Consider the following 13,865-nt stretch of genomic DNA (forward strand, 5'->3'; position numbering starts at 1 on the left):
AAAAAAGATTATTCCATGAATTCATAGACACCTGTCCTTATCTTTAAAAGGCATATCATATTGATGGATATTTAGGTATTACCAATCTTGTATTATAATCACTGTTGCAATGAATACTTGATGTTTGTATTTGCTCACTTGTCCAGCTCTTGGCATGGCTTACACTTTTTAAAAAAGTGTGTGTGTGTGTGTATAACTACACTGTCCTCTGAAGAGGCTGAACCAATTTACAGTCTTGTAACAGTATAAGAGAGTAGCTGTTTCCCATACACCTTCCAGGATTGTGTCAAGATACTTTTTGATCTTTGCTAATCTGACAGGTAAAACTACCATTGAAGTTTTCATTGTTATTGTTTTTATACAATGAATGAGATGTCTTTCAAACATTTTCCATTTCTCTACGTTTATATGGTTTTCTTGTCTTTCTGTTGGATTGCTGGTCTTTCTCTTACTGACTTAAAAAAACCCAAAACTATATATTAGCCCTCTCCCACATGTGTTGCAAATATTTTCCCCATCTTATCACCATCTTTTGACTTTGTCTATAGTGTTTTCTCCCCAATGCATATATTTTTAATACTTTTAGAGTAGAACGTATCTGTTTTTCTTTCAAGAATTCTATTGTTGTTGTTGTTTTATATATTATTTGAAAGCCCTTTCTCACTTCAATATGCCACAAAAATTTGTTCTACATTTTCCCATGTTATTTTAAGGCTTAACATATATATGCTATGTATTTTTTGCTCCACCTGCAATTTATTTTGGTGGAAGGAATTTTATTTTTTCTGGTCAGCTACTGAGGCATCCCAATATACATTATTGAATAAATCCCTTTCCCTCTTCCAATATCAAATGCCACTATTATATGCTAAGCTACTGTACTTACATGAGTCTCTAATTCAGAAGACTATCAAAAATTAAAATACAATGGGGGATAGTAGTAATGCTGGCAGAAGAATTAAAATCAATGTGGAAACACAGAGATCAAAGCAAAATAAGCGCCCTGGCCCTAAGTGACAGCAGACATTGACCTAAGAGTAGATAAGAAAGAGGAGGGGTTCTTTGGAATTGTTTTGCATCGTGTCTATGGTGTTGGCCTCAAGAATCAATGATGTTATCAAAACTCACAGACCTGGACAAGAAAGAGTGAATTCCATTGAATGTAAATTTTTTAGAAAACTTCAAGAGTAAAGGAATCATCTAGGCACCAGTAATGAAAAACTGTTTTGAGAAAGGATGCCACTAACTTAAAAAAATTCTCTCTTGTCATTATCCACTGATTCTTCTCTGAAAGAGGAAATACAATCCTTATGGCATTTAAACAATGTGCTATATACTAAAAAAAAAAGTTGGTGAAAAAGAGTGTTGTCATTATTTGATTTATCAAGAGTCCAAGCTCTAGACCCTGGGAATGAAGAAAATCTACCTTATCCACCTTTAACCATAGCTCCCGTTTTTCACCGTTTTGCTGTTTTTGTTTTATCTCCCTCCAAATCTTCTGCTCTCTTCCTTTCCTTGCTAACAAGAGTTAGTCTCAGCAACAGAAACCAATCCACACTAGAGTAAAAATGACCACTAACACCTTCCTTTATTCTTCTCCCATAGGGTCTGCACTGCTAACCTGAAAACTGGGCTGAAGCAAAGAAGCTCAGTAGGAAGCTATGGCCAGTGTCTGAACTTCAGGTTCAAGGTTCATGATGCTGCCATACCTGGCTGAGTGACCTTGAGAAAGTTACCTATCTCTTCACGCTGTATAAAGTACACATTTCCTAGCATTAATATGAGGATTCAAACAAGACAATACAAATAAAAACAATTTTCAAGTGCAGACACATTAATAAAAGCTCAAGAGTTTGTTGTGCTGACATTAATTTCGGACAAGAGCAGGCAGTTGTGGTTCCCTGGTAACCAGAAATCATGTCATGTTGCTTTGTAATGTGGTTACAGCAGGAGCTAGTACCAAGCTCCATGGGATTCTTTTTTTTTGTCTTTTTGCCTTTTCTAGGGCCGCTCCGGCGGCATATGGAGGTTCCCAGGCTAGGGGTCGAATCGGAGCTGCAGTCACTGGCCTACGCCAGAGCTACAGCAACTCGGGATCCGAGCCTCGGCTGCAACCCACACCACAGCTCACGGCAACACTGGATCCTTAACCCACTGAGAAAGGCCAGGGATCAAACCCACAACCTCATGGTTCCTAGTCGGATTCGTTAACCACTGCGCCACGACAGGAACTCCGATGGGATTCTAATCTTGGGAAAATAACCTCTACTTTCTAATCTCAGTTTCCTTGTCTTTAAAATCCTGACCTCATCGGAGTCGTAGGAAGATGGAATGAGATAACGTATATATCTAAAGAGCTTTGCTAACAAAAAAGCATTGAACATATATTAATTTTCATACCAGGAATTTCAATCCTGGTCACAGATTATTGTTATGTTTTTGGCTAACAGGTTCATACTCATTCAAAAAATGAATATATATAAGACTCATCAGAGATATGAAAATAAAAAAGGAAACATTATATGCTTCTAATTTAATAGAATTCAAGTTTAAAAAAATCGAAAGTTCGTGGTAAGGAGGCATGGAGAAAATTGTTTACAAGTCTTTTATGCATTTTTAAATTGAGTTTTTGTGTTCCCAATTAATTTAAAAAAGGAAAATATGCATGTTTTATCTTCCATCATAATTCAAAGTGTTTTTTTTTCTTTTCAGTATAATTCTAGGCTACAATGCCAATCTTCAATTTCTTTTCTGGAAAAGTCCATTTTTATGGTATGAGCTCAGTGCCAACTTATTGTAAAAAAAAAATATTGAATCTTAACAATGCAATTAGGGAAATGAATAGTGCATTTTGAATCATCATACCACAAATAGACCCAAATATAACAAGAGCTTTTTCCTGTTCTTGAGCCGTCGTCCTCAGGATTTGTAGGAACACCCATTCGTTTCATTACATGTTTGAAAAGGAGTCCCTGCCCAATTAATGAGATGGTGCATGTACAAAAAACTCAGTAAATCTCAAAGAACAGCAATAGGTAGGATGTTAGTATAAATAAGTCTCACCAGTAAGATATCTAATAGGCATCTCCAAACATAATTTGGTCAAATCAAGCTTCGGATCCCCACCCACTGCCCAGGACTGCTCTTCCTGACATTTTCCCACCTCAGTTCATGGAAACTCCAACCTTCCAATTGCTCAGGTCAACACACCTAGAAGTTGTTGACTTCTCTAGTTTTTCCCTCCCTCAACCCACATCCAATGTGTCTGTAAATCCTATCAGCATTACCTTTCGAACACTTCTCACCACCCCTACTGCCCTCATTCTGGTAACAGGTCATTAGCAACTCTGGCCTGAATTATGACAACTGTGTCCCACCGCCACTCCCTAATGGTGTCAATTTTCTCCATTGTACTTACTAGTCTCTAACTTACTAATTCACTTATTTGTTGATTACTATTTGTCTCCTCCATCTAGAGCGTAAGCTCCCCAAGGGGAGGGGACCATTTGCTTGGTTCACTTTTGGATCCCTTATGTCTAGAAGAGTGGCTGGCATGTAGAAAAGACACTCATTGTATTTACTGATCTTTAAAAAAGCCTTTTAACTAGTCCCTTGCTTTAATTCCTGCCCCCTGAAATCTATTTTCAACAAGACCTTCAAAGTGTTTCTGCTGAAACCTAGGTAGCAACACTCCTTTGCTCCCCATCTCACTCAGAGCAAATGCCAAGGTCCTGACAATGGCCTGGAAGAACCTCCAACATCTGCCACCTGCCCTCTGCTCTGAGACAGGTCCACATCCATCCACGTTGCCTCTCAGACCTGGCCTCCCCCTACTTTCACTCAGTCCTTCACCCTGGTCTCAACACACTGGCCTCCGGCTGTTCCTCAAACATGGCAGGCCGGCTGGCTGCTCCTTCTGCTTGGAAAGCTCTCCCCCCACAGCACCTACAGTCTCACGGCTTCCCCTCTCCCCTCTGTCAGACCTTGTTCAAACTGCACCTTCTCAGACAGGCCTTCTCGGAATCCCCTATTTAAGTTTGTATCCTTCTCCCACTAGTCCCTAGTCTGGGCTTCTTTTTCCTACATAGCACTTATGTACCCACCGTCTTCCATCATTCCTACCTACTATTGTTGTATTTATCATTATTTCCTCTCCAAAACGAAAGCTCCACACAACCAGGGACTCTATATCATTTCCGACACAATCCTAGCATCTAGGATACTGCTTGGCACATAGTGGATGCTCAATCATTACCCACTGAATGAATGAAAGAAGTGATATTTTCTCACCGGGTATCTAAACCCACAAAAGTAGTTACTCAGTGGGGATGGAATCCATCCGTGGTGAATTACTCTTTCTGGTTATTCCTTCTTTTTGTCATGGTATCCTAAAAAGAGCTGGCATTAAGTATATCAATCTTTCTTCGAACGAATCAACAATATGAACGTTCTCCTTGAGAGAGAGAACTGTTATTTCCACCCTAACTACTCTGTTTTTTAAGCCGCTGGTAAGGATTTCTCCCACTAAAATACATTTATTTTATAGGCAAATGTTTTCTCCCCAAATGTGCCTTTCCTCTGTTTTCCTGGCCACAGCTGCAAAGTTACATATTGGTGCCAGAGGCAACTGATTAGTTTAAAAATACATATTCTGCTTTAGGCTGGCATCCATTTGTGTGTCATTATAAGAGCATATTAAAAATGATGTCTTGGACTTTTAACTGTCTCCAGCAGCGCATCTGTCACCTCCAGACAATCTGCCTATAAGGGTGTGTAAATTAGTATTATTTCCATTAACAGATGAGGGAGCCCGGCTCCAGAAAAACTGGTAACCGAAGATCTTGGGCATGATTTCCCACTTTTATTTCGAAAATCTTATTTTGTCACAAGTCACCTTAAACCCATCAGTAGCAAAGGCTGGCCTAGGTTATACGATCAGTGTTTTTGAAAAAGCTTCCATTTCAGACATACTGCTGGCATGTCGAACATCTGTCACGATGTTTCCTCTTGCGAAAGCTGAGCCCTAATAAACTGACAGAGACAAACAGGATCCAACTATCCTGTGGTTTTAGTTTCTAGGAAAGCACTGAATTTATGAAATGATACTTTTGCTCTAATTTTTATTCAGTGGGACTCCAGTTTTAGACACTCCCTCCTTCCACCCACAAGCTGGTTTCTGAAGGGATGTTCTACCTTCTCTCTCAGACTTAAAACACCAGAATGATATTCCTGCTAAATAGCTTAGAAGTCACTCCCTCCAAAAAAATCTAACCTGAGGCCCCGCCCCTGGACCAAACTCCCTCCCATGTCCTCCCACGGCACCTCTGCATCCCTCTGTCCTCATGTTGCCGTGTGAACTACCCATGTCCCAGCTGTCTCCCGCGATAAATTCCATGTTTCTCTAGAGCAAGGATGAATCATCTCTATCTCAAGCAGCTAACACAGGCCTTGGCATATGACAGATGCTCAACATATGAAGGATGAATAAATGAATGAAAGGAGGTAGTCATCAAAGATGAATGTCAAGGGGATAGGACCTACTTCACCCTGGATATCTTTTCCCTCCCATAGACTCTGGCCCCCTAGCCACTCCTTCACTTATTACAGGGAGTGAAAGTAGGAACTGGACATGACTCCTCCCACCCCTCTCTCACCTCTTTCTCTTGGTGAGACAGGTGCTGGCAGGGAGCACAGGGCCACCTGGACCTCCCTCAACTCCACATGGGAGGACAGATCTCCTCCCACTCCCACCCCCTACACACACACACACACACACACACACACACACACACACACACACACACACACAAGCCTGCAGTGGTCCTGCACTGTCAGCAACTTGGGTGGGTTTGTCTAATGTTTCAGGATTAGGAGGCACAATTTCCTGTATTTAAAAAATAAATTCTCTAATAGTAGAGGGTATAGTCTGGTCTTCCATCTGATTTTCTTCTTGTATTTTGTTAATCAATTGGTTCAGAAATCAGGGAATGGAAGAGGATTTCTTTTGTGGGGGTCCTTAAATCTCTTCCCAGCGTGGACCATTGGGCTTTGAGATTTTCAATTCGAGAGGCTTCTCTTATGCTCTAAATTGCAGGTTTTCCAGACTACCACTATTTAATAATAAAGTAGAAATGGTCAGCTGATATATTGCTGTGAAGCAACATATTACTGTGAATTCAGCAAACCCTAGAAAAGACTAAAATAAGGGCTAAAATTTATGATGATAAAAACCTCTCTATGCCATCCGTAGGAAAAAAAACCTTTGTTTTGTCTATATTCCTAGCATCCTAGGATTTAAAAACTAAGTATCAAATTGCGTATGTCAAACTTTGGGAGCCCTCTCCTGAAGTTCTTTCCCCCAAAATCTTTAAACACTGTGCTAGGGAACATGCAACCATTTGAACTGGATCTACCAAGACACACATCCACATTTCTTCCCATCATGTTGAAAGAATGCTTGAGTCTGGGCACAAGAGGATGATGGGTATCTTCTTACATAAGGCATTACATTCAGGCCATGGAGGGGAGTCGAGAAAATGGACCTAAAGACATCAATTTGATGGAGGGCCTGAGTAGCTCCTACATGTCCTGAAGACATATCTCTTCATTAGTCAAGCCTAGAGGCTTCCACTAGATAAGGGGTTTGGCAGATAATAAAAGGCTCCAATTTACTTGGTGGTAAGGCTTATCATGGCTGATTTCACATAACCCTGCCAGCTAGGTTTTATCACCCACTTTCTACAGATGAGGAAACTGGGGTTGGAAGAGACATAGCTAGTGTTGGGAAAGGTGGGGATTTGAACCCCTATCCTTCAGACTTCAATAGTTGCACATGGTATTTCTGCTCCTCTATAGTACCTCAGAAAAGCTCCACCCCATTACTGGAAAATGCACTACAGACACATGAGACATTGATAGTGGAGGTGAGGATATGTTTACATAGAACAGGAAGAACTTTAAACAAGGCTTTTTAAGGGCTCTGCCAAAGTCCTGTACATATAGAGAGAAGATGGATAGAAAGGTGGTACCCAGAGGCATGTACAGAGCACAATAAACACGTGGTTGTCAAGATGTAAGTCCATATCCCCAGTGACTAGATTTAAATAGAGTTTGGGGATGGTTATTTCTCTGACTCGTTTAAAGAAGCTTATGAGCTTCTGATACTCAGAGGCTTCTTTTCTAAGCTGAGCTTCCAAGATCCACAGAGCAAGCCTACTTTGCTTCCTATGTCATTGGACACTCAGGGTTTTCTCCTTTGTTGAAAAGTGTTGAACCACCTCTTACCAAGAGAAGTAAGCTTCCCTCAAATTCTCCGTGGACTCTCAACCTTTTTTTCGCTATAAAACCAGAATCACACACAAGGCCACTCAATTCTGCATGCATTATCAAAATGAATTATGTACTGGATAACCCATAGCTCATCCATGACCATAAAGGGCTCTAGACATTTTGGATACAGGGTTCCCCAAATTAAATTCAATGAACACAGTATCAACAGAGGCTCATTTTTTTCTCTTTGGCCCTGTCCCTCCTCTACTCAACACGGTCATGTCTCTGGTACTGAGAGATCTGAATTATCCTTCACTACATTCATCCAAACGTTGTCTAAATCCAAAGCTTATGTCTATGAAAATCCCTTCTTGTGCTCCCCTCCATTCAGTTTCAATAACTGCTGCCCAAGTTCTTGATCTTAACACTTCTTTCCTGGTCTACGCTCGTCTTTTCCTCAGCAGATTTCTAGCAACCAGCCTCACCTCCTTGAAGAACTCCTCACCTTGGGGTCACCGCCACAGTTCCCATCCTTTCCTGTACTTTGATCCCTCTGTAAAGCTTGAGAGAAGGTGGTCGTCACACCCCCTGTCAAGGTTAGGTAGTCCATCCCTCAGCTGGGAACTCTGGCTCCAGCCACCAGTTTTTGTCATTGTTTCAGGGACTAATAAAAGCCAAATTTAAGTGTTCAAGCTATTTCTAGTCCCTTGGCATCTTTAAGATATCAGGAAATATCAGGAGAATTATTCTTCCTCTAATTCATGGAGCAATAATTCCCATCATCCGAAAAGATTCTGAAGTCCTCTACTGTCTGACTGCACATTCCCGGACTGTTCACAGAAGAGCCAAGAGTTTTCTCTTTCCTTCCAATTCCCTCTGCCAAGCCTAGGCATGCAACTGCCATGGCTACTAGCGCTGATCTTTTGCCAGGCTCTTACTCTTGGCAAATGTTTGACACACACACCTTTAAGTTGTCACTTTGATCTAATTTTTTTTTCCTATTTGATGGATGAGGTGTATAACCTTTGTAGCTCATCAAATGCATTTCTCTCGGATTGTAAGTTACTGGAAGGCAGGGCTCTACAAAAGTATGAGGAACTTGTTGCTGATAAGAATTCATACAAGCAGATGCTATTTGATGAGCATAAACACAGCATTCAAAGCCACTCACATAATACGCAAAATTTAATAATTTATTTCTTGACCTCAGTCCTGGGCATGCAGTTACACCATTTCATCCACCCAAACACCAGTCATTTCCATACATGGTGCTGTTGGTAGTACCCTAGAGTGCTATTTGCTTTGATCTGGTCTTGGTTCTGCAAACATACTGTCACTGGGGATTGTGTGCTTCGCTAAAGCCTATGCAGTGGGAGGCCAAGCTTAGGTGTGGATTCAAGTACACAGAGCTTTAGAAGTGACCGGCGCCTCGTCTCAGCTATACTTACTTGGTGAGGTGGGGGAGGCTGCACCTCCTTCTGTTGACGTGGTCGGAGGCTTTGTGTCTGGCACGGGCAGAGGCACAGGCCTGGCCATCGGTGGTGGCGGCGGCGGTGGCAACATTGGGGTGGGAAGGAATGGGTTGTGCACTTTGCCTTGGCTACTCCCATTGGGCTGCAAGGGTGGGAACAAAACAAAACATGCATAGGAAAAAGAAGAAACAGGAACCATTAGCTGCTTCTGAAAAGAAAAGATTCATTAGGCACCTTTTTGTATAAGTTACTAAGTATTCTAGCTGCTTGAATTCTTCCAGAAGAGCAGATGGATGAAGAATTGTGGGTTGTTTCTTAAGGCATTCCACAAAAGTACAGTCTTAGGCACACATGCTCCATGTCTCCTAAACTTATCTCCTGAATAACTTTGACCTTTGCATCTAGTTCGGTAAAATGACCTGCCAACTAGTTCTTGGAATGCTTTGATTCTGTATTAACTATTATCTGTGTCATCCTTCTCATGATTATTAACTATTAACCTAATATATAAGCATTTTACACAGGTTGTGGAATTATTCCATCATGCCTATTTATATAGATATAATGAAGTTTCCGAAATATGCATCTGAGATAAAAAAATATTTTATTTTCACTCTTCAAAGTTGATATTATATAACATTTAATAAATATGTTAAGTGAACATAAAAAATTACTTTCACATATTGTATAACATCAGGCACAGAAACTTTAGAATTCAGCTGTCAAAATTCTGCTAAGGAAAAATATCACTTCTAATTTTGATTTAAATTATATAAGCATATGCCATAAGAGTCATATTTATTTGGCTGCCTGATGTTAGAACAACCAAGTAACAGCTCTTGAACAAAAGAAAAGTTTCCCTCTGAAGAAAGCAATAAAATCCATTTATTTTCCAGTGTTTTGAAATGGTCCCATGAAGAGACCTGCCTGAAGCCCTATAAAATTTTGATCAAAATACACACTGCGCATTTGACAGTTATATAGGCTAATGTTAGGACTAGTTTTAAAAAAAAGTTAGAAATTTAAAAGCTGATGTTGGTGATCACTCCAGTCTTTTCATGGCTTCCCAAGGGTCTTTCTGCCTCTTTTGGTCAGAATACTAACAGCTCCTAGTTAGGCTATAGTCCTGAATCAAAATCCAGTTAAAGGAGAGGCTGCTGTCCTAGGCTTTTGAGCTTAGGCTTAATAATTCAGCAGAGAAAGTCCCACTCCCTCATCAACATGCACCGATATATTTAGGATTGTTCCTCAAAGACGATCTCATCTGACAGTCAGAATGCTGTGCTTTCTTGCCAATAAACTTGCCTGCGTGTTATTTCTGAGTGGGCTAAAAGTCCATAAGTGAATGCGTTAGAACAAGCCAAGCAAATGAATACACAAGCAAAAAGAAAAAGGCACCATATTGATTTGTTGTCTAGACAGAAATGTATCTGCTAACACATCACCAGACATTAGTCAAAGCTGCCTGTTCTGTCTCAGATATGCAGAATCAGGTATTTCTCCAAGGGAAGAAAATCAGTGATAGGGCAGTGTGATATAATATTCTAAATCAGGCAATAATAATTATGGCTAATCGGTGGCTTCATGTGCAGTCAACAGGCGAAAAGGAGAACCGCATTTGGCTTTAGGCTGCGTATTATTTCCAATTCATTGTTATTATTATTGGCCTTGGGATGTAGCTATCCATTGTAAACATTTGGGTCTATATTTGAAATAAAATGTGTGATTTTTAAAAATCGCTTTTACATTAGGAATATTATTTCAAACTGTGATTTGGTTTGTTTGAGAAAAAAGGAAGACATTCATTTGAAGCTACTGAATAACTGTTTAGCTTTATACAAAGATAAGTGGGAAAGAAAACTACTTGCAGAAATAACAAACTATAATAAACTACTTCTAGCATCTTGAGTTCAAGCACTGGTCAACTTGATCTAGAGGGTTAGAGGACTACTTTTTTAAAAAATATCAACTTAGTTGATCTGAAACATCTGTGCCCCCTCCTCCCCCTACCTCTCCCCACCACCCAAAACCATATTTAAAAGTATTCGGTCTTTCTATTTTGTTAACTGCGTGAGCCCTCGGGTTAGTATGCATGAGGTGAAACTATCTGCCCACAGACCTTAGAAGGTTATATAGTTCACCCTTGAGATGATTTATACCCATAAACTTGACAGTTGTGAAGATAACACAAACACTGTTTTTAAACCCTAGCCAATCACTCTTAGAGTAAGTTAACTTTCCCACAATCTAGAATAAATATGACATTTGCCTGCAGTCAGTCAGCACAACATTAGAGCACAATGTCACATGGTCAGAAGGTCTCCCCTTGTTATTTTTACATTCGGTTAATATTTCCACAGAAATTGAAAAAAAAAAAAAAAAGAAGAAGAAGAAGAAGTTTCCTTACATTGAGGAACCCCACCTGTCCAGCCTGCTGACCAGCATCAGGGCAGACAAGTTGGACAAACTCTTTCAGCGTCTCCTGAGGGTGATAGCGGATGGCCGGGTGGGAGAAGTAAGGCCCAGGCTGCTGGATGATGGGTGATGTCGGAAAATGAAGAGTCGATGGTGTCGCGTGTGGGCTTGCTGTGGGAAAAGAAAACCTCAGGGTTAAAAAGCTGGCTTTGGGAGTTCCCGTCGTGGCGCAGTGGTTAACGAATCCGACTAGGAACCATGAGGTTGCGGGTTCAGTCCCTGGCCTTGCTCAGTGGGTTAACGATCCGGCGTTGCCGTGAGCTGTGGTGTAGGTTGCAGACGCAGCTCGGATCCCGCGTTTCTGTGGCTCTGGCCTGGGCTGGTGGCTACAGTTCCGATTCGACCCCTGGCCTGGGAACCTCCATACGCCGCGGGAGCGGCCCAAGAAATGGCAAAAAGACAAAAAAAAAAAAAAAAAAAAAAGCTTGTGCCACAGCTTTTAAAGTGGATTCGACTTCCTTTACAAATTTCTTCTCCTGGGAGTTCCCAGGGTGGCTCATTGGTAACGAACCCAACTGGATTCCTGAGGAGGCAGGTTCGATCTCTGGCCTTGCTCAGTGGGCTAAGGATCCCCAGTTGCCTTGAGCTGCGGTGTAGAGCACAGATGCAGCCTGGATCCAGTGTTGCTGCGGCTGTGGCGCTGTAGCTGTAGCTGTAGCTCCAATTCGACCCCTAGCCTGAGAACTTCCATAGGCCGTGGGTGCAGCCCTAATAAAGACAAAAATAAAATAAAATAAAATTTCTTCTCTTGACCCAATTCACAATAACTGCTCATGGGATGGAATTTAACGCTGGATAGGTCTGATAGATTTTCTTCCTTAAAGCTCTAAGACAAACACGGAGGTTAGATTAGGATAGAGTTTCAAGCTGTCTTTCTATTTTCAGTGGACATGAGTTATAAAGGCATTAATAATCCTTGGTGAAGCTGAAGATTATTCATTACCTTAAGAGCCTTTTTAATGAAGCAAGCAATAAAAAATGTATTTGGTAGATTAGACCTGATTTAACTGACATTACATATGACAAATTCTAGTTTGCACATATGGATCCCCTTTCATGCTGAGCTATCCATAGACAATAATTCATTGTTAAAGCTCTTATACCCCTTTTCAAGGAAATTTCTAGGGACTAATTCAGGATGAAGTTTTTTTTGAAGTCTGTAGTAAATGATCACTTAATGAACCCATGCTATTTGGGTGCCTCACTCTGCATGGAAAAATAATGTTGCCTTTTTTTTTTTTCCTGCCCTTTCAAAGCCAAACTCAGAAATGCATAGATGTTAGTTGGAGGAAGGGGACCCAAAGGCTGAGGAGGTAGGCAGTGACCCCTGCTCAATTGCTGGCCCTCTGCTCATACAACTGATGACTCAGACAACTATCACTCCCTTATATTTGAACCCTGCTAAATTTCACTGATAGCAACGAGGACTGCATTAGGTTTTTTAAAAGTTTGTGAGGTGCTCGATAATTTCTCCTGAGAAAACTTCTGCCCTTGAACTGGAAGGGTGGCTGGTGAAGCCTGCGGGGGTATAAGGGCGTGGGAAAGGATGAAGACCCTCAAACCAGGCAACGCCGAGATGGCAGCTCTCACTTCTCAATGAGGGCCAGAAAAACATCTCGCAAGTGAGAGCAGATGAGAGAATTCATGTTTCCTTACTTTTCCTGCAAAGAGTATTCATTTTTCCTTTCTTTTCCTGCAAAGAGAAAACAAAGGAATACCCAAATATTTGGAGAATAAGCCTTTTCTGACATTGAGAATGACGAGTAAAACCGAAGAGCACTAACAAAGACAGGCCGTGCCTTCTACCACTACCCCCATGGCGTGGACGGTCAAAAAGGATACATCACTATTGATCCCTGGGTCCTTTGTTCCCAAGTGGGGTATCTTTAGGACTGGGGCCTTTCCTGACTAATAACTGGAGTAGCTAGGACTCTGAGGTTCAGAATGGCAACTGCAGTTTTTAAAAAGTAGAAATGGGGGTTTAGAATAGAAGCAACCGTCCAGTCCATACGTTGCAGAGGACCTGATGGGATCCTTTCATTCAGCAGCCTTTAATCTATCCAAAGATATTCCTGGGCTCTGACTATGGGCTTGGGACACAACACTGATTTGGGATACAACACAAAGGTGTGTCTTCAATCATACAGTTGGGGGCATGGTGAACATAACCTATTCAAAGACAAAATTCTTGTGACCTTCGACCCCTCATACTTGTTTTTCTCTCTTCTCCATCCTAGTAAATATCTTTTCCATCCGTTTAATGATGCATTATCATATCCCCAGAAACAGTGTCTGGCATTCAGTAAGTATCTGTAGGTGGTACAATGAATGGTTAAATATAGGAGTGGTACTGAAACTAATAAGGTAATACAGATAAATATAAACTTAAAAAAAAATTGTTTTACCCTGGCAAAGAGCGTGTAGAAAAACTGGTAAAACTCACAGCTTCATACACTGAATGTTTAACCTTGGAATCTCTGTCTCTGAGTTAAAATCTGCAGCTAAAAAGTTAAGTGGCCCTTGTCATCTCTTACTGTGCAAATTGTGCTACTGGCTTTAAACGACCAAAGGCATTTTTTCATCTAATATGGTATGGTCGTCTTTGCTGGTAGCAAGAAGCTCTGACCCAGTGCCCTTCATTTGACCGAA

General features: G+C 41.0%; 1 protein-coding gene across 6 annotated transcripts in view; it reads right to left on the bottom strand.

Moving 5' to 3' along the window:
* The window catches only part of NFIA (nuclear factor I A), a 403,238-nt gene that overhangs the window by 50,512 nt on the left and 338,861 nt on the right, over positions 1-13,865 (bottom strand). For 4 of the 6 annotated variants that reach the window (XM_047788853.1, XM_047788851.1, XM_047788854.1 and 1 more), the window contains 2 exons: positions 11,149-11,327; positions 8,718-8,883 (listed from right to left, as the gene is read on the bottom strand). In XM_047788853.1, the coding sequence (XP_047644809.1) occupies positions 8,718-8,883; positions 11,149-11,327 (345 nt within the window). The remainder of the gene's footprint in view (positions 1-8,717; positions 8,884-11,148; positions 11,328-13,865) is intronic. The other 2 variants (XM_047788855.1, XM_047788852.1) reach the window with 1 other exon arrangement.

Source organism: Phacochoerus africanus, chromosome 8 (genome assembly GCF_016906955.1).
Source record: "Phacochoerus africanus isolate WHEZ1 chromosome 8, ROS_Pafr_v1, whole genome shotgun sequence".
NCBI classification, from domain to species: domain Eukaryota; kingdom Metazoa; phylum Chordata; class Mammalia; order Artiodactyla; family Suidae; genus Phacochoerus; species Phacochoerus africanus.